At 40.4% G+C, this 26,017-nt stretch overlaps 2 protein-coding genes across 21 annotated transcripts in view; one reads left to right on the top strand and one right to left on the bottom strand.

Annotated features, from left to right (window-relative positions):
• map7d3 (MAP7 domain containing 3) overlaps positions 1 to 4,208 on the bottom strand; it is a 38,608-nt gene extending 34,400 nt beyond the window's left edge. For 12 of the 20 annotated variants that reach the window (XM_061786800.1, XM_061786805.1, XM_061786807.1 and 9 more), the window contains exon 1: positions 3,998 to 4,207. In XM_061786800.1, coding sequence (XP_061642784.1) covers positions 3,998 to 4,043 — 46 coding nt within the window. In that variant the 5' untranslated portion in view covers positions 4,044 to 4,207. Of the gene's footprint in view, positions 1 to 3,576; positions 3,907 to 3,997 lie in introns of those variants that run through there. The other 8 variants (XM_061786815.1, XM_061786816.1, XM_061786819.1 and 5 more) reach the window with 4 other exon arrangements.
• A 3,445-nt stretch (positions 4,209 to 7,653) lies between these two features.
• Positions 7,654 to 25,866, top strand: adgrg4a (adhesion G protein-coupled receptor G4a). Its single transcript, XM_061788232.1, has 27 exons — positions 7,654 to 7,800; positions 7,897 to 8,020; positions 8,704 to 9,330; positions 10,343 to 10,440; positions 10,516 to 10,577; positions 10,663 to 10,690; positions 10,955 to 10,992; positions 11,252 to 11,391; positions 13,113 to 13,198; positions 13,274 to 13,344; positions 13,418 to 13,445; positions 13,537 to 13,559; positions 13,630 to 13,778; positions 14,809 to 14,938; positions 16,405 to 16,511; positions 16,620 to 16,836; positions 17,722 to 17,887; positions 17,984 to 18,136; positions 19,186 to 19,323; positions 19,655 to 19,700; positions 19,838 to 19,941; positions 20,384 to 20,499; positions 20,581 to 20,849; positions 22,113 to 22,218; positions 23,165 to 23,448; positions 24,443 to 24,529; positions 24,608 to 25,866. The coding sequence occupies exons 2-27, from the start codon at positions 7,951 to 7,953 to the stop codon at positions 24,721 to 24,723; spliced, it is 3,459 nt and encodes a 1,152-aa protein (XP_061644216.1). The 5' UTR covers positions 7,654 to 7,800; positions 7,897 to 7,950; the 3' UTR covers positions 24,724 to 25,866.
• Positions 25,867 to 26,017: the final 151 nt, after the last annotated feature.

Here is a 26,017-nt window from a genome sequence, read left to right as displayed (position 1 = left end):
CAACCCTCACCGGAGTCCAACCCTCACCGGAAACGAGTCCGACTTACTGCCGACAATGCGGACCAAGCTCTGACACCGGTCGTACAGGGACCGAAGAGCCCGTATCAAGGGGTTCGGTACCCCATACTCCCGAAGCACCCCCACAGGACATCCCGAGGGACACGGTCGAACGCCTTCTCCAAGTCCACAAAACACATGAAGACTGGTTGGGCAAACTCGCATGCACCCTCGAGGACCCTGCCGAGGGTGTAGAGCTGGTCCACTGTTCCACGGCCAAGAAGAAAACCACACTGCTCCTCCTGAATCTCAATTAAATGCTAAAATATTTTTCCCATAAAATTGGGAAAAAAGCTGATGCCTGCAACATAATCTCCGTGTTACAGCTGTTACGGTTACAGATGTTATTAACACATCGCTGTTTGCAAAGAGGAGATTGTGGATTAAAACATGAATTTTGGTTACTAACTCATCTCGGTGCAACTTAACGATTTGCCCTCTGATTGGGCTTATCTTAAGTCACGTGATGCAAGCGGAGGACTGATAACTGTGGGCATGTATCAATCTGCTTGATAAAATGACGCAACCAAAGTTAAGTGGCTTTACTTTGCCAGCAAAGACCTAAATTCTGCGACCTGCAACAAATGGATAAAAATAATGATACCCCGACAGAAAGCGATACCAGCAGATATGCGGATGGGAATGTAGAATGTATCCCTGCAATAAATGAGGGTTTACTGTATTTGAGGCTATATGACCTTCTAAACCGAGCACCTCATTTGTCAATTAGTCTGGATAAAGCACTGTAACCGCAAAAAAAGCCATCTTGGCTCGCAGCGTCCCATGGCTGGCTTAACGGCAGATCCTCATTTAGCAATCTTGATACCTGCTCACAGTTCCATGCGCACATGCACACTTTTAAACACATTGGCAAATCTACAGGATTACTCCAGACCTTGTCATGCAAAGGTAAGCCTGGGCTATTTGTGATTCAACCCCGGGGAGTCTTCCAGATGGACTCATTCTCTCACTCAGTCAATGCTTTATCTATCACAGCACTTCTCATTGTGATTGGTTTTACCATTTCTATAAGGTTGACTTTCACATACTCAAAAATGAAAAGACAATAACTAACCTATTACACATTGTTTTGCTATTTAAATTGTTAGTGTGACCTTCCTGCAGTGCGTTAGACCAGTGAGTTTACATAAAAGCACAGTTATAGAACAAACCTAAGAGAACAAGTCACAGCAAAACTGAAGCTACTACTCTGTGGTGATTCAGTCCAAGACTTTCAGGAATACTTGTCGTGCTTTTAATAATTTGACAAGACCCAATAACCTTGCAATGGTGCTAACCCATCATTTCAAATGGGTAATTGTTCTCCTTGCCGGCATTCTTGTGGAAATCACAATGCACATGAGAGAGATTCCTGACATTACAGTGCAACCTCGAAGGTCCAACGCCTTTAAACGTGTCAAATTTGGAGGGGCGGAAAAAATGCCTCGAATGTTGTACAAGTGCAAAGACAAAAAGGAGAAGGCTAACCACAAGTTACTGTGACGTAAGAAGGCTCCTTTAAAGCGGAAAGACAAAGTCCAAGTATTTTTTTTCCAGCGCTAGCACATGGTTCAGTGCTAAACCAGTTCAAGTTGATAACTAGTAGTCATGTGGATGACTGAGCACGAGTGACATTTAATGTGGCAAATGGTTTGATTTTGTAAGATTGCTGCTTCCTTTTTAGTTCTCATTCGCCATGGAGTCTGATACGACTCTCTGCCGGGCTGATATTTACCAAATGTATGAACAAAAGAACTGATTTGGACTTTATGTGAGTGGTGTCATTACATTTGAATCCCACCTGAGTGAAGATATAGACTGCTGCATTAGCATTATTATAGCATCATTAGCTTCTGTCGCATGCCACTGCTAATGTGCTGCGTGCGTCAACCTAACTCGGCATGGTTCTATATACGCCACGTGATTGCTTCAACGCGGGGCAACTCGCATTATTATTGGCTATTCGTATTGTCTGACAGAACATTGACGGACCATCGTAGCCATTAACAGCTAGACTGAGACGCCAATGGCGCACGCCACCTCCTTGTTGGTGCCCCCTCAATCATTGCCAACTGTGAGCCTGTGAAACACTTTAAGACTCTTACTGTAAATAAACTTGACTTGAGCCTCCGAGCATTACCCAGAGAAGTGTGGGCTGGCCACGCTTTTTGCTTGCATCATTACATCGTGTTTTGGCGCTTTCGTCCCGGCCCAAAACTGAAAATGGACTTTTGAGCTCTTTTGGTCAAAAATTCAGTGTGTCACTACTAGTGACATTGACAACACAGGGGCTCGACCTAAACCCAATTTGTAAGTCAGAACGCACCATAGTCTATGGCTAATCTATGCTATGGCAGCAGTAAATTCATAATTGTAGAATACATTTGTATGAAAATCTTAATCTTAGGTAATAAATATAAAACCACTGACTGAAAACCAGTGAGTAAGTCAGTAACTAAGCGTGCCTTCCTGCAACACATGATCACGTATTACACCGCTAAACAGAAACACGATGACACGACATTTATTTTCCCTCTTCGATCATGGTTTTACTGTATTGCCCTTAATGTAATACAGTGAAGTCTAGCCTATTCACAGTTCACGATTCAGAAATGTAACCAGTGTATTTCCTGTGGAGCCACTACTCATCGTTTTATTGAAAAACTCAATTATTTGCGGCCCACTGCATATTTATGTGGTCTTGTTGTACCGCTCTAGTGTACTTGCATTCTTTTTTTTTGTCATTATTCGGTGCATATCTCAGTCCTTGTTACTGAATTTTTATAAAACAACAAATCAGGATGGACTAATATTCCCGAATGAAAGCACTGGATGGAAAAGTGAAGGGGGGAAACAGGAAGAACATCAGCAGTAAATGTGACCACTGGTTGCCAGGAGTAATACCCGCCTACGCCCACGCCGGGTATGCATTAACCCCCCCCTCCCTGTCTTGTATTCGTAAAACACTAAAAAACTGTCAGCCCCCCCAGCCCCAGTCAAAACAAACTGTGCATACATGCCCTGCACAGACTGAAAGAGGCAAACTGATAAAAGCCCACAGATGCAGTGAGCATTCATTTTTGCGACACAAACCCTTATCAGTGCATCAGCTCTCTCTATCCGGCTTCTGCATCTGTGACACTGACGCTTTATCGTAAAAATAAATAAATAAATAAATAAATAAAATCAGGTCAGGCATTGTTATGGTAACCCTGCATAGATAAAGGAGGGGGTTATGCCATATGTCAACATACAGCCACAGCAGCAACCAAAGGGCATGACGAGAAAGGGGCACAAGAAAGCAATTAGAAAACTGGCACTCAGATGAACTTAAGCTCAAAATAATACACTTGTTTCAAGGCAAATACCAACACATAAAGTTGTATCACGAGTAAATTGAGTGCAAAGCACACTTGACAGCCAACTCTTAACTCTTCTTGATGGGATGAGCTCTGCCGATGAGCTAACGCAGCTACGTAGCCGACGCTAAGCACAAACAAGTCATTCATTTCTACTCACTTTATCCCGTCTGAAGTTGAGAAACAATCGCGACACGTTTGGTAACAAAGTGCAAGCGACAAAAAAAATATTAGAATAAAAATAGTCGCCAAATAAAGAAGAAGATGATTAACCTTAGAACTTCATTTTAGCATTTAGCCGCGAGTGCTATCAAGCCGATTCGTTCAGTTCGCCGTCGGGGTGAGACAGCAAAGTGTAACCTTGTCACGTTATATTTACGACATGGAAAATGTTATGGTGGGGTGGAAAAAAAGTGTCCAATTTTAGTCCAGTGTCGCGGCGAAGGGAGCTAACGTTACTAGCCCCGGGTTGGCGGAGGTGGTGGGGGGAGCCGAATCCGTTCAAATCACCGCCAAAAAAAAAAAGAAGAAGAAGCACAACTCAGTCAAACAAAAACAATGGTGGTCAATCATTTCCTTACCCATTTGAGTCCGCAAGCCTTTAAAAGTCACAGTGGCCTCCGCCATTTCTATAAATTTGACTCCTGAGTGTATGTGGGGGTTTTGTTGTTGTTGTTGTTGTTGTTGTTTTTCCCCTTCTTCTTTTCTAACACATCGCGAGCGACCGGCAAGCAGGCAGGCTGGGACCCGGACACCGACACCGAGGAGGAGACGTGGACGTCAAAGAGCGCAGATTAAATCGAGAGGAATCACTCTGTCTCGTTTCCAGGGAAACAAACGTCGTACGAGCCGAGCGAAACAAGACATCCTTATAAAAAATCAAAATCAAAAAATGGTTAGAAATATGCGTAATCTATAGCTCATTACGTTGTTACAGATGAAATAAAGAGTACATATATTTACAGATGATTAATTAAAAAGCACGCGCATGATCACGGAGAATTTGAAATGAGTCCAGCGCGTCCTCTAGTGTAAATGTCAGGTTACTACAAGCGATTTGATTGCTCAAATGTCCACCAAAAAATCTTATAAACCTTGCTATATAATAATAATAAATAATATTTTAGCCCTTTGTAAAGCTCCCTTATTTATTGGGGTTGCAATAATAAATTGTATGTGTGTTCGATTCCCGGTCGGTGCACCAATTCCCAGCCACTGCCGGTCCAAGACCGGATAGAAATTGCATCAGGAAGGGCCTCCGGCGTTAAAAACTGTGCCCAAAAAAATAATAATGATAAATAAATAAATCATGCGAGTGACTCGCGGTGGCGAACCCTAATAGGGAAAAGCAGAAAGTCACTTCTTCCATGTCTATGTGTTAAAAAATAAAAACATAAATAAACTTCTAAGTACCACCATCCTGACAAACATTTAACAACAGTAGTGTATTAGGCATAAGTATATATTTTGGAGAAAAAAAATACTGGTTTGATGTATTTTTTGGAATGTACAATCAATTCAGTATATAAGAAAGGTGATCAACTTACCTGACAACTCGGTGAGAGCGGTGACGTGATGTGCGCATTGGGTTTCCAAGCTCAGCCATGCAGCCGTCCACTTATTGGACATCAGTCACACCACCATTATATATATTTACCCTTGATTTCAAGTGGAGAGCTGTCCATTGCCTTCTTTTTAACGTTTAATGCTCACCAGAGTAAAATAATCTGGCCAAGAAACTATTATAGTCCACTATGCAAGAGGCTGCGATACGTCCCCATAAGCCTCTGTGTGAGCAGTGAACGAGTGCAAATGTTGACACTGAAACTATTTGGTCACGCCTCCTGTTACTACACTCTCTAATTGGCTATTCTTGTCCCGCCATGCCCAGGTGTGAAATAATAATTAACAATAATTTAGAGGCATTAGATGGGGTGATATTTCAAAATATCATTTCAATAATATTCTTCTGTCAGTTCATACAGACAGTTTTAACATATATGCCAGTTTTTTTAAACTGCAAATTAAACCTTTAATATGATTGTAAGCCACTGTGACATTATGCACAATTTAAAAAGAATTGCTTAAATGCGAGAAAAGAGAAAAGTTGTAGTTAAAAATGATTCAATTAAAATTTATTGCACATAGTTTTCCACAAGGGCCGTTATGATGACCGTGAAAAATCCAGGATATATTACATCGGCAATTGTCCTTTACATTTGAACCATTTGTTATTATATATTTCGCCAACAACCAATTGAATTTGAAATCAGAAGTCATGAAAATATTTTAGCAAGCAAATATATATTGCTCTGTTAAGGATTACAAGGGATTTGGTGAAAAAGAAATTTGTCATATCTGTTGAAGTGAAGAAAAATTGCAACTTCAGTACATATTTTCTGCCAAAATGAAAAGAACAAATCCATTTAGCAAGAAACATGAAATAGAGACACTAAATAATAAGGTGGGTAATATCTGGCACCCGGGCCTTGAGTTTGACACCTGTGCATTAGAGGGTGGCTACGTACGACTAGCGGTACTTTGAGAATCAGTCATTTCGATCGATGACTTTATTGATAGGGGGAAAGTACTTTGTACAACATCAGGGTATTAAATATCAATTTTCACCTTTGATGTCGTCTGAAATTCATAGAGCAATATGTATTTAAATAATTCAGCAAATTCATATCTATTATGTAAGACGTTACTATCGCTTGTTGAAAAGTACCAACTCAGCGGCTAAAAGAAATATAAACCTTACCTGGATTGAAGAATCTTCTTAGGTTAAAAATACAAGAAATGTTCCCGGTCCAATGAAGAACTCCTCCGAATGAGCGAATATCATATTATCTCATTGCACTTATGTTTGCACTATCTCACCATGAACACTAACGCCTCTGTTCAGGTCTGTCTCACATGCTTTCACCACAGGGGCTTTTCATCTATTTGAAACAATAAACAGGAAATAAAGCTGCATGCGGGGTTCTAGTTCAACGGTATTGCTTATGTTGAAGTTTAGGACTCCAAAAACTAGGTGTCCAGTTTTATGGCGCGGCCCAGCTGTGACACAAGTCAACAAAAGTGGCGTCAGAAACAGCGCTCAATTGTAATAACTTCTTGTATCCTGGTGACCAGCATTAGGGCTGTGTCAGGGTTGCAGAAGTACTACGAAGATCCAGATCAATAACTTCCTGGGGCCTGGAATAAGGCGTGGGTGTGGGATTTATCCTGTAAAGTTCGTGATTTGCAGATCACCGTGGTGGAACATCAGTTGGAGTCTGCAACGGGTGCTCATGTGGTTCAGCTGCATCCTCAGACTGGAATCAGCGAACACTCCCTCAGGCCACGGGCAGAAGTTGATGAAGCAACACACTGAAAAACAAGTAAAGCAAGGAGAAACTGAGTGAGACGGGGGTTTGGGGGGGTGATCAGCAAAATATAAGATAGTGAGCCAATCAACATCCATGAAAATGTTATGTCAGATGAGATAAAATCACTCAACCTGAACATAGGAAGAGAAGAGAAGAGAGATGAGTGTCAGAGTACAATAATACAAGTATCCCGGTTCATGCACAAAATGCTACTCTCAAGGCACTTCTTGTTTCAATGAGATGCACTGTATCTCCACATTTTGTGTCTTTTCGTTTTATCTTATTTTTTTTTTTATCCTAAAATGCCACCAAACAGACCCCAAAAAAATGTCGCGAAGTGGAGGACGGGGGGGTAAAGGTCACCCGAGCAGTACGACCGTGGTGCACGCACTGCTGTGGATAACTGTGTGTCAATTTCCTACATCACTGCAAAATTAGGATATTATAGAATGAAATGTCTATTAAAATGATGCACAACAGATGGGCCAAGCCGTTAAGTTGCAACAATTGTAATAATATTATGACGTGTTGTTTGACCAGTAGGACACGTTATAGCGCCATATAACTGATCCTCGAGGGTGGATTGATCATAACAATGTTCACACTACAACTATACTTTTAAATATCAAAAGTCAGATTGTAGTCACAAAAAGACAAACATACACCGTCATAGAAAATGACACAGAAGGACCAATTAGATTTGTTTGACAATAAGCGAGAAAATAACAAAGCAGGAGAATATTACATTGGCTGTTTGCATAGAGTTTTATAATATAGCGAGTGAAGAAATCCACAAGGTTGACTGTTGTCCTGCTTGCTGGTTATGTTTATTGCCAGTTTAATTAGTAACTCCAACAACTAAACAAGTAAGGGTGTGGAGGTGACTTCTTATATACAAGTCACACTAACATAGCCGTTGCTCCCTTACATGAACATCGAACAGCTTAATCTAAAATAAAAAACACTTGTTTTTAGCATTTTTCATATTGGAGCATTTAGAGGAGGCCATCATGGTAAGTCTCAATCGTATAAGAAGACAACTTTTGACTTTATTGTTGAAGACTGAATGCAAATTGTACATTCTGTCTTTTTGTTTGGTTTTGTAACAGATGTCCACTTGACCAGCTCGGGTGCTTCAGATCGTGTTTCTTTTGCCTGCTGCAATGAACTCTGTAACAAATGTATCTTCCCCAAATGCTTGTTTGCTCCTCTTGGTGTGTCTTCTGGCATCACGTAAGACTTCTGACTCTACTATGAATGGCAATTCTTTCACAAGCTCTGGGAGAATGTTGAGAAATGAAATGCTGAAATGCTCAGGCCCAGCAAAAAAAAAAAAAACAAGAAAAAAAAAGGCTGAATTCATTTTGGGACTAAAATGCAATACTCAGATACCACAATTAACTGTATGTAAATGTGGTGCAAGTTGCTATAGGATCAGTGATCAGGTCAATGCTTTCGCCAGCACAAAGATAAGTGCAGCGACTCCGACCGGTGTGCCTGGCGGAAAACTTTGCATCCAAAGTCACCCCGGTGGGTCTTTTGAAAAGAACTAAGGTAATTTGCATATAGTGCAGCACTGAACGTGGTTTATTTGCTGCCTGTGATTAATCGCGATTAATCTACTGATTGGTTGAGTGGGAAGTTCAAGGTGTAAGGTGCCGCCATTGCGTTTTGGGCCCATGGTCTTCCTTTTAATCTTCCAGAACAGTCCAGTTGTGTTTTGCCTGCCAAAAGTAAAAGCATTTTACTGTATTTTAGGCTTTGATGGAGTTTGAATCCATGAAATGACATGTGTGTTATTATGCGTTTTAAAATGTACGGTCTCGGCTTGAGCATTCTGTGGAAGCAGCATTTAGTTTGAATGATTGGTCAATTCGTAAGTAAGTAATGTATAAATTCATCTGTGTTTGTGTCAGCCTCTAGCAGCAGTAGCCTGTGGGGCAAGATGGTCCGCTTCAGGCTTCCTCCATGTGTGTGGCAGCTCAAGCCCGGTATCGTGGTGCCCCCCCTCCAGGACCTGAGCGTATGCATGCTACTGCGACGTGCATATGACACAGAATGGACTGCTTTTGTCTACAAAGCTCCAGGGAGTAGCCATGTGGAGCTGGGCCTGGGGGGCACGGAGGCACAGCTGGTGGTGTGGCTTTTTGGCCAAGAATGGCATCTGGAATTGGAATTGAAGGTGCGAAAGTGGTATTCAGTCTGCCTCACCTGGTCTGGTGTGGCCAATAGGCTGAGGCTCTTTCTGAACGGAACTATGCTCAGTGAGGCCTCTCTCCCGAGCACCGATGCACACGAGCATTTGGCCCAGAACGGCACCCTGACTCTGGGGGTGTCTCATTATTTGGATGCCACCGGAGCCGTGACAGTGGAGAGAGGGAACAACCTCTTGGGAGAGATCAGCCAGTTCAGGATGTGGGCGAGGGAATGGAGCGAGGAGGAGCTGCAAAGGCGGACGTGCGCAGACGGAGATGTTGTGAGCTGGGATCAGCGGCAGTGGAAATACAATTGCCCCCCAGAGACAGACGAAAACCTTCACTGTGGTATGTTCAATGATAACTCGCTTGTCATATTGATCAGGGGTCCTGCGAACTGGTACGGGGCTGCAGACCGTGACCAAAAAAATACACACAGTGGTGCCTTATGATACAGGAGACTCGTCTTACGAGTTTTTCAAGATACGAGCCATCATTTGCCCCTTTTATTTATTTTTTTATTATTTTTTTTTTTTACTTGGACGAGCGAGCAGCGCTGTACAGCGGCAGTGAACTCAACTCACTTCACAACGAGCCGCAATTTGGCATAATAGTGAACAATTCTTGAAAAAAAGAGGCCGCAAGCTGTAAATGCTTGAATTACTCATTGTGTGTTTGACCAACCACATATCCTACAAGTCCGCTAGTTTCATGCTAACGCGCAATGTAAAACGTCATAGACAGGCTAACAAAACTAGCATCGGTGTCGTTATAATATACTTTAAGCAATGGCTAATTGAACACAAATTCTGCAGCAACACATGTTGACAGAGAATATAATAATACTCATATGCATGTATTCGTTATCCTTTGCGAAACATGAACAATATTACTGCAGCTTACAGAGTCAGAGTTTTTATTGTTTCTATCAAAATATATCTTTAGGTGAAACCGATCCCTGGCACAAAAAAGGTTGGGGACCGCTGGTAGATGACCTGATTTATTTATTCATCCCTACCAAGCCCTCCCCGTCTCTGAGCAGGGGAGGAGAGAAGCGCTGGTAAAACAGGCTAAAATACAGATGTCAAGGGGTGAGGCAGGTCAGCATGTTGAGAGCGTAAGGCTCAGGATGGAACATTAGGTACCATGAGTGGACTGTAAACACATTTCTGATGGTGTCGATTAAACTGTCTTTGTAGGCGGAGTTTTTAATACGCCGCTTGTTTTGAATGTCATTAAGTTGTACAGGTGTACCTAATGCTACTGTGTGAGTGTATGCATATGGATAGCGCTTCATTTGTTTACGATTTAAATGCAATGCATAATTGTAATAGGTTTATGTGATTTTTTTTTTTTCCAGCATGGTCCTTCTTCAAAATCAAAATGCAGACATCCTTCACCCAGACAAAGCAGACAGAAAATAGTTCAGAGTCACTGATGAGAACCACGAGACAGTGGGTATGAAGGAAACAGCGGCATGTGAAAAAGATTTGCCAGATTTACCTCGAATTAACCTTTGTCACCTCTTATCAGTTGGAAAACATTTTCCCTCTTGGCATTTCCGTCAGTGATGTATCTCTCGACTCATCCGCCAGGTAACTTTTTGACGAGATTTAACCTTTTGGTGAGTACGACGAGTCATGAGATCAGAAGTTGAATGGTGTCATTTCCCCCTAACAGCCATACATCCAATGTGCAACTACCTCAGGTACAGTACGACAGCATGCAATCACGTGAAATAAGCAGTAATACTATCGCAAAGGAAACAGATACCATCTCTATTGATTATCTTTAAACCATGCAGAACTGCAGAATTTTGATGTGGCAGAGAGGGGAAAAAAGGAAACAAAAAGGAAGAGGGCATCTGCAAAAATATTTGAGTAACAATATAATTTTGTGCCCAGAAAATGTAATTTATTAAAGGTTGGTATAATATATATATATTTATAATTAAAATGTGATTTTTTTCCAGGAATCAAGAGCTGCGTCAGCCAGTACCTGTAACAAATGGTGAGCACAATTGAAGTCTCCAATATGTAAAATAGATATGAGATATGAGTTTAGTTCGGTGCGTTATGTGTATTTTCATTGGAGGAAAAACAGCACTTGATAATATTGTACTTTATAAAAAGGTTCCTCAGTACCGAGCCATGTCGCTATACAGTACTCACAGTTAGTATGTATACATTTGTGTGTGTGTGTGTGTGTGTCCGTCTGTGTGTGTGTGTGGGGGTGGGGTGCGGTGGGGGGGCAACTTATGTCACCCAAGTTTTAGTTCTGAGGTCAACATCATGGTGGATCCTGCAGCTAGTGTTGAAGTCGTTCAGGCCAACGTTTCCAGTTGGATCGTTTCTAATGACGCGCTTAATCTGATGGTGGAACCCAACAGCATCCGCGTGGTGCCCACCGGTGAGTTGGAATCACAAACAGCCAGTATTGTCTTCTTAATATTCAGATCATTCGAATATTAACTCAACTTTATGCTGATTGACCTGAAGTACATAATTGTGTCATGTAATTTGTCATATATCAATTCCATCACTATAATTTGTTTGCAAACCCCAATTCCAATTAAGTTGAGACGTTTTGTAAAATGTAAATAAAAACAGAATACAATGATTTGGCAGAATCAGAATCAGAATCAGAATCAGAATCATCTTTATTTGCCAAGTATGTCCAAAACACACAAGGAATTTGTCTCCGGTAGTTGGAGCCGCTCTAGTACAACAGACAGTCAATTTACAGAACACTTTGGAGACATAAAGACATTGACAAAAAACAACAACAAACAACAATTGTGCAAAAAGATGCAGAGTCCTCAGTTCGAATGGCTAATATCGCAATAGTCCGGTGCAATGACCATTGTGCAAAGGGCACTGAGACTTCAAGGAGTGTATGCGGTTTAAAGTGACGAGTACTGCGATAATCTGGGACAATGGTTGTGCAAATGTTACAGATACTCCTCAATCAGTGTGCAAATGGAGCAGATGCTACTCTGGCATGAGTGGCCACTATATGCAAATAGTGCAGCACGGCGAGACAGCTACAGTGAGTGCACGAGTAATACATAATACAGAAATGTGACAACGAACTCAAGTCAAAAAATTGCCAGCTTGTTGTAATGGAATTGTAAGTTAGCTGTTCAAGAAGTTGATTGCAAGAGGGAAGAAGCTGTTGGAATGTCTACTAGTTCTAGTTTGCATTGATCGGTAGCGCCTACCTGAGGGAAGGAGCTGGAAGAGCTGGTGACCAGGGTGGGGAGGGTCCGAGAGGATTTTGCACGCCCTTGTCTTGGCTGATGATAATGGCTCTCACTGTGGTTTGCTGGAGTCCTAAAGCTTTAGAAATATTTTTTTTTAACCCGTTCCAGACTGATAGATGGTAAACAGTAAATGGATTACACTTATATAGCGCTTTAACTACACAGTCATGATGCAAAAGCTCTTTACAGATTCTGGCCTGCTGCCGTGCAAGGCACTGCCGGGCCCACTGGGAGCAAGTTAGGGTTTAGTGTCTTGCCCAAGAACACTTTGACAGCGGACAGTCAGATTTGAATCATCAGGGCTTCGGTCACTGGATGACCGATCTACCAACTGAGCCATAGTCTCCCCAATTATGTCAGTTACTTTATTTCTTATCTGTTCTTGATTTTTCTGGGACCGTGTTCCTGAATTGGTTTGGAGCGTGGCTTTTTTTTTTTTTTTTTTTGGATCTTCTGGCCAACTTCATTTTGTCAGACAAGTTGTATTTAAGTGACTTCTTCTTTGAACCAGTCTAGAGGTAATCGGGCTTGGGTGTGGTCAGTGAAAATGAACTCAGCTTTCCCAAAAATGAGATTAGCCACAGTTAATTGATTTGTTTTCCTTAACAAATTAAATTACCATTTCAAAACATTTATGTTTACTTGGGCTGTCTTTGATATTTACATTTGTTTGATGATCTTAAACATAAATATCCTTCTTCTTCCATATGGAAATTTATATCTATAGATTTGTTTACTATTTCAAATGATTATGTAATAAACATTGCTAGGAAATCACACTAGAGCAGGCCCACGGGAATCATGTTGGTGACCCTTAATTTGTGCTTATTTGTGCTACTTTTTTTTGTTTTTTTTTACGGCCCTGCAGTTCTAGCAGATGTGTTCCTGAGGGCCGAGCTCAAATTGAATTTCACTGGCAGCGCTACAAAACCAAAGGAAATAATTGAGCAGTGGGTAAGACCATCACGAACAGCTCTATCTATGTATTTCTATGGAATTTGCACTCAATGAATTCTCTTGTGTCCAAAGTTGAAAGAAAAGCTGGAAGTCAATGGCACTGCACTGGTGTTGAATGTCGTCGTAGTAGAGGGTGCCCGGAGGTGTGTCACAATGACTCATCCGTAAGCTTATATTGATCAAAAAGTCCTTCCTGAACTTATTGTGTATTCACAGGAGCTCACAGGGATTTAATGTACAGACGGTGAGTGTTATAGTGAAAGGACATACAGCAATGTTAAGTGAACACATGTTCGTGTTCAATTAATTTAACCCTCTGGTTTCCTTTCTTGTAGCGTTTCCATGAGCAAATCAAACAGTAGGTGACTTATCTGTTCGCTCAGTCTGTTTTCTTCTCATATAAAATGGTGTGCATTGTGTGTCAACAGGTACACATGTGACTTCCATGTTCAGGATTACAGCACAAGCCACATTGATGAAATTCAATATTTTATATATACCACCTTGATGTTCAACCATGAATATGATAATGAATCAATTGTTATTGAAACTACAGATCTGAAGCTCAAACAAATATGTAGGTATAATGTTAAGTTATTTTTTGTTAAAGACACAAATGTAGTTACAGTGGAACCGCTAAGGTCAAACGCAACACTTTCTTCGATAGAGAATAAGGAAAACAATTTATTCTAAGGTGACATTATATGCATTTTTTCACAATTTTAAACAGTTCCCATGTGTCTTCCTACTACGTCATCCATCCATCCATCCATCCATCCATTTTCTGAGCTGCTTATCCTCACAAGGGTCGCGGGAGTGCTGGTGCCTATCCCAGCTATCATCGGGCAGGAGGTGGGGTTGCCAGCCAATCGCAGGGCATATATAAACAAACAACCATTCGCACTCACATTCACACCTACGGGCAATTTAGAGTTGTCAATTAACCTACCATGCATGTTTTTGGGATGTGGGAGAAAACCCACGCAGGCACGGGGAGAACATGCAAACTCCACACAGGCGGGGGCGGGGATTGAACCCCGGTCCTCAGAACTGTGAGCCAGACGCTCTAACCAGTCATTCACCGTGCTGCCTACGTCTGTAACATGCTTTCATCAAAATAGCCCAAGGATCAACATATTACATACTGTACGTCAACTGTGGGCAGGCAAGATGTTTTCAGACAGGTACTTATTTGGAGATAGTTACAATCGGACACCATATGCTCTAATTAAAAACAGTGAAAATGGACCTGCAAATTGATACAACATCAGCTCCAATATCAGGAGAAAATACAATGGCGTATACGATGTCTTTTTTTCAAGCACAAACAAATTACTTCGTTCCGCTTGCCAAGAGAACTTATCTACAATTCAAGACTTGAGCTCTGTTTCTTCTTTCTGTAGCTTTGGTCTGACATGGACATTTTTCCGAGATTCCCCCGTCCCCCCTTTGTTGTCCCCACTGTGTTTGACGAGGCCGGAAAACCGCTGACTCTTACAGTTATTGTCTCTGTGTTGTAAGTTTGCGCAACTTCAAGGGCTGTTTGACTTTATGGTTCCACTGTATTTATTGTGTAAACATGGGAGTGATATGTAGTTTTTTTTCAGTTCCTAGAAATTGTTTAGAGGACTTGACAGTGACAATGTACGGTGAATACATTTGGCCTGAAACCTTCCCTCAAGTTAATCAGCTCATGGCATGCAGAGAGCCCAGCTCGCAGCGAGCCCACAGGCTTTGGTAAGATCTCATTGGAATCAAGTATGACTTAAATGTGAACTTTTAACTGGGTAAATATTCATTCATCTATCCTTGAACATATATAACACTTATCCTCATTATGGTCACGGATGAGCTGGAGTCAGTCCCAGCTGACCTTGGGCGAGAGGCAGGGTACACCCTGGGCTAAACCACACACATAACACATAAAAACAACCCTTTAAAGTCATAGCCACACCTTTGGAAAAGAATAATGTTCGAATCTTCAATGAAGCAAGCATGTTCACAACATGCAAACTCCACACAGGACAGAGATTAGAATTTAGAACCTCAGAAATGTGAGGCACATGACCACCGTGCATCCTATAGTAAATATTAAAGACCATCAATATATTATGACGTAGAAACTGGAGCAATAAGGCCGATCCCGTTATGCGCGATACAGCAGAACGGGGAGTCAGAGGTGTGATGGTGTGTTTCGTCAGTCAGCCCTGCCGAGAGTCCGGAAATCAGGTCATTCGAATTTCCTGAGCTTATCTACATCACTAGCAAAGATCTCAGCTCCCGAGATATCGTTATTCGCCAACAGCCAATCAGAGCCAAGATCCATTTTCATTTTCTGTACCGCTTTATCCTCACAAGGGTCGCGGGCATGCTGCAGCCTATCCCAGCTATCTTCGGGCGAGAGGCGGGGTACACCCTGCACTGGTCGCCAGCCACTCGCATGGCACATATAAACAAACAACCATTCGCGCACACATTCACACTTACGGCCAATTTTGAGTCCTCAATCAACCTACCATCAGAGCCATGATGTGTACCATATTTAAACAGGGGAAGATGAGTGATCCAGTCAGAGCAAAGCTTATTTACATGCTGCATATTATTGAGAAATCCAGCCATCTCAACTGCCAGGCGTTTAAGACCAACTAGAATAACTTGAAAAAGGACTTTCCAGTCATTTTCAACATGAATTTTCTTGCAAACACGATAAAAGGATATCAAAGTTTATAAAGAATGATTTAAAAATTGGCTGGCATGGGACCTTTAGCAAAATATAATAGCTAGCCTGCTCGTAGACGATGGCATGTTATCCATTTCACTGTCAAAAGAGCATGTCTGCGCCATTAATCCGAGCCACAGACCAGACCGTTATTTAGCCAGTCCCTCAATAATCATGTTAACTATGTCTGAATTTCCACCATGTCTATTTTTGAATCAACTTCCCTTCAAAGTAATTTACATCCTGCATCTTCTTTTCAACTGACACTTCACATATTTAAACTACGGCAGTAGAGAAGAAGAAGGCTGAGATCAAATGTTTACTCAAGCTTTCTGGTTTGGTCACATAAGATAGAAGCGTTTTCTTACTCATGGTGCCATCGGAGCTCGCTTGGGCTTTTGCCTCCCGGAAGTATGTGTATGCCATGATGAATTGTAGGAGAAAATACATAATGGTAATCCATGTGTCATCTGATTGTATTCAGCGAATTACACATTGAAAATGACACAACTAGCTGGGCCCAACCGGACATGACAAGATGCAGCCCACTTGTGTCCATTCCTGATCTTGAAAATGTCACTGTCAGTACTGGTAAGAGGAGCAATCATGCAATTCTACATTTAGCTTTTCCAAATAGAACCCAGTGAAAAGAAAAATGGGAATTGCACGTCAAGTCACTTGTGCGCTGTTGATATCCAGATAACGCCGCTGAAGTCGTGGACGTAATCCAGGACCTGGTGAACGCTGCAGTGGGCAACGGCACGCAGATTCCGCCCTCCGAGCTCAACACGGTGGTGGAGAAACTCAACCAGGTGGTAAACGTCACCACCGTCACACCGGCACTGGGCGGCAACATCATCAGCATTTTCTCCGACATCTTGATTTCCACAACGAACGTGACACCAGTGGCTGTCAGGTAAACAAATACGAGCATAAATTAAAGCTTCCCGCTGCCGTGAATGTGGCCTAGCACCTCCTTTTCCATATATTTTAGATTCGAAAACTACTGAGTTTTGGGGCCTTGTGGTGAGTTTTCAGAAATGATGCCCCCTAAAAGGTGTTCATTAGCTGGAAGAATATTGATAAACACAGTGATTCCAAGGAGACCTTACACTTTAAACAAAGTTTCGCGTCATTTTATTACATTTAACGGCATTATTTTTTTTAAGTAGTGTTTTGTCACACATTATGTAGATTGAGTGTATACTATTTTACACGTCTTCAAATTTATAGTAGCAACTACATTTTCAGATACAGCATTTGAAAAAGTAGTGCACTAGTGCATTTGAACTAATTGCATAATAGGTGACACCCTTGCATAGCCCTGGAACTTGATGTTCAATACTTCTGCGCTTATAGTATAGTGAACAACATAAACACAACACTTGTTTTTGCTTCGATTTTTCTCAAAATCCAACAATTATTTTTATTTTTCTAAATTGAAGCACAGTGTTAATGTTTAAACGGTGCATTATGTTACAGTGGCTTATAATATTATGACATTTACAGTACATTTTCAGAATAAAACCTCTGTCGTTTTTGATAAACACTAATACGCTACTGTATTTTGATGTTGGTCATGATGGTGGTACTGTACTTGCGGAGCTAAGTATTTTTTGAGGTGGTATTTGGTGTAAAAGGTTAGCGAACCACTGCCCTCGATTGATTACACTGAGTAGAGATTATCTTAGTTGCGTCTATACTTCTACTTGTAACTTTTACTGTTATTGCTACTACTTGGACTGAGTGAAGAATGTGCCCAACGTTGGTCTTTTATTCATCTCTCGCTTTGCCGAAAAAGCGTCCTCACCCTGACAGATAAAATGGGCAATACTATGGATTTTCCAAGTGACTCGCTAAGTTTGACTGCTCCTTCACTGGCTCTGTCCATGATCGACGTGGATCCCGAGGGATTCGAAGGCCTCACGTTCAGCGCGTCCTCCATCTCTTCGATCCAGGAGCCGAATGTAATTCCCACAACGTGGAACAATCGACTAAAAACATCTTGTTTTGTCACGTTTGTCTAATTCTAATAAGGAACCACCGATTTTTGTGTTTCTCAGGTATTTGTCAACCAGACTTCAGGAGGCAAACCAATCCCAGAGGCAAATGTGACCATATTGCTACCATCTACGCTCCACAACTTCCTTCCACCTGGGAAGAGGAATAAAACCAGGGTCCAGTTTCAGTTCTATGGTACACAAGACCTTTTCCAGGTACGCTAGTGTGAATCTTTTTTGTTAAAGTTGATTCTGTCCTGCCTCATAACAGTGCAGTGTTCTAAAAAAAACCATGATGATGACTCAATATTGCTGCATCACAGTGAAATTGTGGTTCCCTCACAGTCACAGCCAGGACATATCCTTATCCAGGCTAACTAAGTAAGCTAGCTGCTAGTTGTGGCCCAATTTCTACACACAATCGCATCCCACTATCTTTCAAGACAATAAATGATGATTATATGAAAAGAGAACCTTGTACTCTTAACTCTCTGGTGCTCTGCTGTACTTTATTGATCCTTTGTCTTTATACCATGGCTGTCAAACTTGTTTGTTTGTCATATGGCACTTGAAGTTTGGGGGCAGTTTCTATATACGCAGTACGACGTGAACGAGACTCCCGGAAAGCTATTAAACATATTCAAACTGCTACTGTCAAAACGACTTTTTTCATTCATTCATTTAAAGGTTGTGTCTTAGATAAGTATACATTTTATACCAGTTAAAGGCAGGACACGGTCACCTCAGAATATATGATGTTTTGTTGAATACACAGTAGCCGACTATAATTATTTGCGACGTCCTCCCGTCAACCGGTTGAGCGCAACAGCTCCTCCAGCTCATTTAGTGAGACATTAATGTCAAAGATAAAAAATGTGCAATACGCCAGTGACAGCGTACCACCGGCGCCGATGCCTTCAGTCGGGAACCCAGCATTGCTGATGAATGAAGCGGTGGAAACGTCATCTTCCGTATCTGCTAGGGAGGTTGATTTCACATTCGGAGTGTGACATATTTTCCTGGTGAATTTCATTGTCAATGGCATGTCTCAGAAAAACCCCATGAATCTGTGCAAAAAAAAAAAAAAAAAGACTTACACACATACAGGAGAATACTTACTGCACTGGCACATAATTTGACTTGTTTCTAGTCTGAATCCTCTCAAAACAAGTCCGTATTTGTTATGGAGGGCCGGACTTGGCCTGTAAGGCCTTGCGTTTGACATCTGTAGTTTATATGAATCTTCTTTTTGGTATCCCCGACAGGACCCGGACACAGCCAACTCTCACAGCAAATTGGTGAACTCTTACATTGTGTCCGCGAGCATCAACGGCAGCCACGTCAGCGACCTGGATGACGGCGAGAGGGTGGTGATCACGCTACAGCACCGCAAAGCCAAACAGGTGAGACTGTAGACATATAGCACTCACAAAATTTTGGAGACTTTACTTTCGGGGGGAAATTTCAGGATGAACCTAAAATCCACGATAATCGTTACAGGGGGAGTTGAAGTTGACGGTAGTTGACCTTCCTTAAACTTTTGAACGCATGCCAACTGTTAAATGTGTCAGTGCTTTTTACACTACTTGCTGTTCTCTAACAAGAAGCTGAAGAGCAAAGCATCCCTTACTTTTTGTGAGTAGTGCATGTTTATAGGTGAGACCTACAAAAGCATTCAAATGTGGGATTTACACAAATTTTAACACACTTTTGTTTTTCTTTTCTTTATTTTAGCCAAACGACACGGTGCTATGTGTATTTTGGGATTTTCAAGCCAATGGTAAGCTTGTACTCTGTTTCAAAGATTTACATTCAGATTAATGGAGCTTCCTGATGGTACACTTCAATAAAAGTGCATGGATTTGTCTGCCTGCTGATAAGCGACTTTAGTAATGTGTGTGTGTGTGTGTGTGTCAGATGGGCGGGGTGGATGGAGCAGCGTGGGTTGTGAAACCCGGACTCTTTCGCCTTATCAGACCAGCTGTCTGTGTGAGCACCTCACACATTTCGCTGTCCTGCTGGTGAGTCACAAGTGTACTTTTTATGAAGGGAAGCATTGGTCGGCAGAGGATTAGAACGACTCCTATAAATCGCCACAAATAGGGAGTTCAATATAGCATGAGGATTTTTTTGGGTTGCTGTTTTTTTTCCCCCTCACCACAGCATTAGGTACACCTGCAGGATCCACTAATAGCTAATAAAATAGTTTTAGAAGTATCCAAAATTCACCCACACGTCTTTTTAAATTGTCTGATGTCAAAAGCAGATATTTTATGGTGCCCAAGACTGAATTGTTTGAATTGTTAACGATACCATAACCATAACTAAACTATATTGATATATATATAGAGAGAGAGAGAGAGAGTTTGACACCCCTGCAAATGGTCTACAAAAGATTTTTCAGATGTCCGCATATTTGTGTCTTAATGTTATTAATACAAATATGGTTTGTACTTTGTTCAGGATGTGTACAGAGCTCCCATCAGTGAGGATCATATTTTGAGCATCATCTCGTACATTGGCTGCGGTATATCATCCATCTTCCTGGGGATCACTCTCCTCACTTACCTCGGTTTTGAGTGAGTCATCTGAATGCAAAAACTGCAATGAAGTCATTTGCGCATATAATTAAACGTTCTATGTCATCCACCTTATTCCAGAAAGCTTCGCCGTGACTATCCGTCGAAAATTCTCATCAACCTGTCGGCCGCCTTGTTGGGACTGAGCATGCTTTTCCTCCTGGACTCGTGGCTCTCGTCCTTTTCCAACTACAGCTTGTGCATCGTCACCGCTGCCGCGCTGCACTACTTTCTGCTGGCCTCCTTCACCTGGATGGGCCTGGAAGCCGTCCACATGTACTTCGCCCTGGTCAAGGTCTTCAACACATACGTGCCCGCGTATATCCTCAAGCTCTGCGCTGTTGGGTGGGGTAAGAAAAAGACGTGACAATCTCAGAGATTTCAATAAAAGAATAGAAATAGAGTAGACAGACTGCTACAATGTAGACTATGAGCTTTCACTTCAAGCAATTTTCTACCTTCAAGGCACTCAAAGTGCTTTAACACAGCCTTCGCTCACCTACTGATGCCGCAGCATCAGGAGTAACTGGATGTTCAATATCTTGCCCGAGGACAGTTTTACATGGTCACGTGATTGAACCCACAACCTCCGAGTTAGGAAACAACCCCTGTACCACCTGAGCCATATTGTATTTTTTTTTATTATTAAAAAAGATACAGTACAAATAAATGCAAAAACATTAAATGTATAAAATATATTGAAAATATAAAATTCAAATAAATATTCAAAATTAAGTTAAATGAATCAAAATAAAAATTGTATGTGTGTGTATATATATATATATATATATATATATATATATATATATATAATGAAATAATTAAACAAAATAACATTTAATGCAAAACAAAAAGCAAATTACAATCAAAAACATGAAAGTCTTCAGTGAAAAAATGTTATTAAATAAAAATGTCAAATAAAAGAAAATTAAAATTAAATACATTACAAAAACAAAGAAACCTAAAATTTTATAAGTGCAAATAGAATTTTTGAAAACTTTAAACGTTATTTCAAATTTTTAAATCATTTAAAATACAAAATAATAAAATGAAAATGCTAAATTAAATGAAATTAATTACAAATACAAAGTTTAAAAAGAACAACAAAAGTCAACAAAATTACATTTAGTACAAAACAAATAAATTGGAACATATTAAATACAATTAAGTATTGAATAATTTACTTTACGTAACTTAATGAAAATACTAAGTTAAAAGTCAAAATTAAATTAACTTGAATTAAATCAAAAGTAAAAACTAAATTACATAAAAAGAACCAAAATACTTGAGTACAAAATAAAAATGAATACATGTAGTGTCAAATTGTTTTCTGTGTGTGTAATAAAAATATAATATTTTGTTAATATATTTTAAAAAATATTTTTTTAAAAACATTTTGAAAACTATAGCTCTTGAAGGAAGGTTATCGAAAAGCAAATATGCTTGCCTGCCAATGAAAAGCTGTTATTTCCAAATGCTGTGAGTTTTTCATTTTGTTCCAAACACAAAATAAGAACTAGAAATGACACATTTGCACCCATCTGTGGCAACTGAGGGGATTTCCTTACAAATCTGATCTGGAAATGTCTCTATAGCTTGTGGTGTCCTTACAGGTGTTCCTCTGGTGATAGTCAGCTTGGTGCTGGCCATAGATAAAGATGCCTATGGCGACACTCTGGACACAAAAGCTGCAGCGGAGAGTCATTCTACCTACCAATTGTAAGTACTCCCAACTACAGGCGGCAGATATGCGGAAAATATTAGCCTTTCAAGTTAAGTTGAGTCAAGTTAAAGTCACCAAAAAAGTCTATGGATTCCCCTAGCTCTGGGAAGTGAGACATGACATGGGGGGGGTGTAATTGTGGCCATAAGGTGAGCACGAAATGCAATTTTTTGGCCATGAAGTACCATAGCTGTGACTCCATACTGGACAGTTGAGTAAGCAAATCGAGTGCACCTTTGCTAGAAATGGTAACGTAGATCGAGACTTCGGACTGGCACAGGGGCAGACTTGGAACCAGACCGCCATCATCGGGTTTAAAGTTAACCTTCCATCACTTTTTTTTTAATTTGGATAATCTTTGATGTTCTTTTATCTGGTTTGCATGATGATTTTGGTTGGAAATGGCCAAAATGTCCTTTTTCCAAGCTACGCTTAACCTGTTGAAATGTAAATTACGGCAAGCGTAATGAATTTACTTCATCGAACTTCTTTTCCAATGACACTTCACAAATTAAAACTATGGCGGTAGACATAGAGACCTCCCGTAAGATCCCACAACAAAATCATCATTCAAGCCATTTAATTAGTTTTCTCAATTGCTCTACCTAGGTCAAATGACATGGAAGGGTTTGTGTTCTTAATGGAACTATTTTTTTTTTTCCCCACTTACCCAGATATCCAAGTTGTTCATGTGAATGATAGTAAACCCACAAATTAGTATCTGGTGCGAATGTTATACAGTACCTATTTCATAGCCACAAATTAGTATTTTGTGGCTACATATTAGCATTTTGTGTGCCTGTTATACATATCTTTTTCCTCATGTCGGGTCTGGGGTTGATCGTAACTATGTAAAGCACTTTGAGTTGCATTATTTGTATGAAAAGTGCTTTGTAAATAAAGTTTGATTGATTGATTGATTGATTGGGGCTCCGTACCTAGCTGCTGGCTGCAGAACGATGTCGTCTTCTACGTGGTGGTGGTGGCGTTCGTCCTGCTCGTCCTGTTGTGCAACACGTCCGTGTTCGTGGTGGTTCTGCTTCAGATCCGGCAGATGGGCGCCAACAAAGAGCCGTCGACCAGGAGTCGCAGCGCCCTGCAAGACTTGAGGGCGATGGCCAGCCTCACCGTTCTGTTGGGCCTGTCCTGGCTGATTGGCTTCTTCTCCTTCGGACCCGGCAGAGTGGCCATGATGTACCTCTTCACCATCTTCAACACTTTGCAGGGTATGGATAAAAATCTCAAGATGGATTGGAAAGAAAGAAAGAAAGAAAGATGAAGTGCTAAAAGATAGTTTTCACCAAGCACAGTTTGGTGATGATAGCTACAACATGTTGTGTTTGTTAAATTGTTAAAACAATTAGGATTGTGTGGTTTGTGTCAACCGTTTCAGAATTAATTAGCACTAAAATAATAAAAATAAATAAATAAATTGGTTGACACACAAGCCAGATAAGTGTTTACCATTCCAAATCGTAGTCGGGGGTTCTTAAACATTTTAGGTCGAGGGACCCCCTCTAACGGCAATTAAACATAACTACTATGTGTACCCTAAATGCAATACATTTTTGAGAAAAAGTCAAAACGTTAGAACAACAATTTCATATTTTTCTTAGAATTTTTACAAGAGCAAAGAAGTATTTTGTTGGGATAAAACTCAATCTTACAAGAGTAAAGTTGTATTTTCCCAAGATAAAGTCATAATACTACAATATTAAAGTTGAACAAAGGAAGAAAAAGTCAAAATGTTACCCAAACAAATTCATATTTTTTAGGGAAATAAGTTGTCATGCTACGAGAATAAAGTCATAGCTTCCAAGATAAAGTTGTAATATAATGATCTTGAAGTTGAACAAGGGAAGAAAGTCATGTTTTAAGTGTTTTTTAAAAGAGTCATTTCGAGAACAAATTGAGATTTGTTTTGAGAAAAAAAAAAGTTGTAATCTTACAAGAATGAAGTCGTAATTCTCCACGCAAAAGTTGAACATGGGAAGAAAGTCATATTTTAACAGCGGAGTTCTAAAAACACAACTTTATTCTCGTAATTACTACACCTTTTATTCTGGAAAACATGCTTTTATTGTAAACCAGCTGTGAGACGTACTTTTTGTTTTTCTTTTTTTTTTTTATGAGTGTGATTCAAGGTGACAGATTCAAATTGAACAATTGTCGAAGCAGCGCTGCCTCATTGCACAAGTGATGTCGGCTTTTCTTTCGCAGGGTTCCTCGTTTTTCTCTTCCACTGTCTGATGAAAGACAACGTGAGGAAACAATGGCGACTGCATTTGGGTTGTGGCGACCATTCAGGTAGTCTACTTCTCATGAAAGAAATGAGCTCCGCATTGGGTGTACCATTCAGGTCTGGTTCTTGTGTTTTGTGTTCAGACTGGAGTACGACAGTGGGTTTTCACGCCAGGAAGAACTATCGTGTTAACTCCAAGACCCCGCTCAGGAACACTTCGGAATCCGACACTAAACCACAAAACCGCAAGGGGGCGTAAGCATGCCTCCAAAGTTTAACAAGGAGAATAGCACTCTATAAAATTGTACTTTATAGACAGATACTGTAATGACAATTAAATGGAATGTAAAGAATGAAAGCTCAGTAGGCCACCGTAATATTAGTCATTCTTCGCAGAGGATAAAGAATATATCCCTGTGGGTGTTCTTATATTATCTCTCTACATGTGTTGCTCCACTGTGTTCAAATATCCGTTTTTTTAAAGTTATGACACCATTATACTGATGCTATTCATTAGCCTGTGTTTGACATTTTGCATTGTTTGTTAACATTAAGCTAAATAGACTTACCGAAATTAAAAGCAATGTGGTTGTTTTACATACACGACACGAAATGACTCTTTGTTTTATGTTAAATTTGACACTAAACTTCAATTGAGAATTGCAATCAATAGCTTGACCCCTTTTTTTTTTTAAGAATGTTTTGCTATCTGCCAAACTTCTGCTTGCTATGAAGTGAGTGGTTTTGAGTTCCCTACCATCATACAACATTTGTATCTCGAATTTTTGCTCACAAGTCAAAGCAACAACAAAAAATCCGCTGAACAACGGCTCGTATCTGGAAAAGCTCGCAAGTCAGGTCACTCTTATCTCAAGGTACCACGGGATCTATGCCGGCAACATAGTGTACTCACATTTGTGGCATTTTTGTTTGGTGGTTTGTCATGATTTTTTTTTTTCCCCTTGTGTATAAAATATGTGCTTTGGCTCAATAAAGGTTGGGAAACACTGGTCTTGCTTCATGCCTGTCAGCATAAAGGAAAGAGGAAGCAAAATAAACCAAACAGCACCTAAATCAAGAACAACATACAAGAGTATATTCTAGCAAATACAACAAATTAATTAATTTGTAACAATTCATATTGACACCACTCCCAGAATGAATTGCAGTTATTTGACCAAACGTGAATCCTGAGCTCAACAAATATTCAATATACTGTATCTAAATGTGAATTCAAATGGCAATCAATGATGAGTGAAAAGTTGTATTTTGATGCTGTATTTTTTTGCAAACTGAAACCTCTACATTTCACTTATTGTATGGACCCATGTTTACCCTGCTTTGACATACTGTACTTCAAGTTGGCAAAAATTCAAACAATAATAAATAGCATCAAGCCTGATTTTTTTTTGTCCTGCATTAAAATATGAATGTGCCTGAAGCTTCGCATTCCTGAACTTATTAACTTTGTCTTGTTTAGCATACTTTCCTCTGATTGTCATTATTTTTACCCTGATTCTTGCCTAACATTATTTACTCCTGCTTTTTGCTAA

Source organism: Phyllopteryx taeniolatus, chromosome 10 (assembly GCF_024500385.1).
Source record: "Phyllopteryx taeniolatus isolate TA_2022b chromosome 10, UOR_Ptae_1.2, whole genome shotgun sequence".
Lineage (NCBI taxonomy): Eukaryota > Metazoa > Chordata > Actinopteri > Syngnathiformes > Syngnathidae > Phyllopteryx > Phyllopteryx taeniolatus.
The sequence above is the reverse complement of the archived record's forward strand: the minus strand, read 5'-3'. Positions and strand labels throughout refer to the sequence as shown.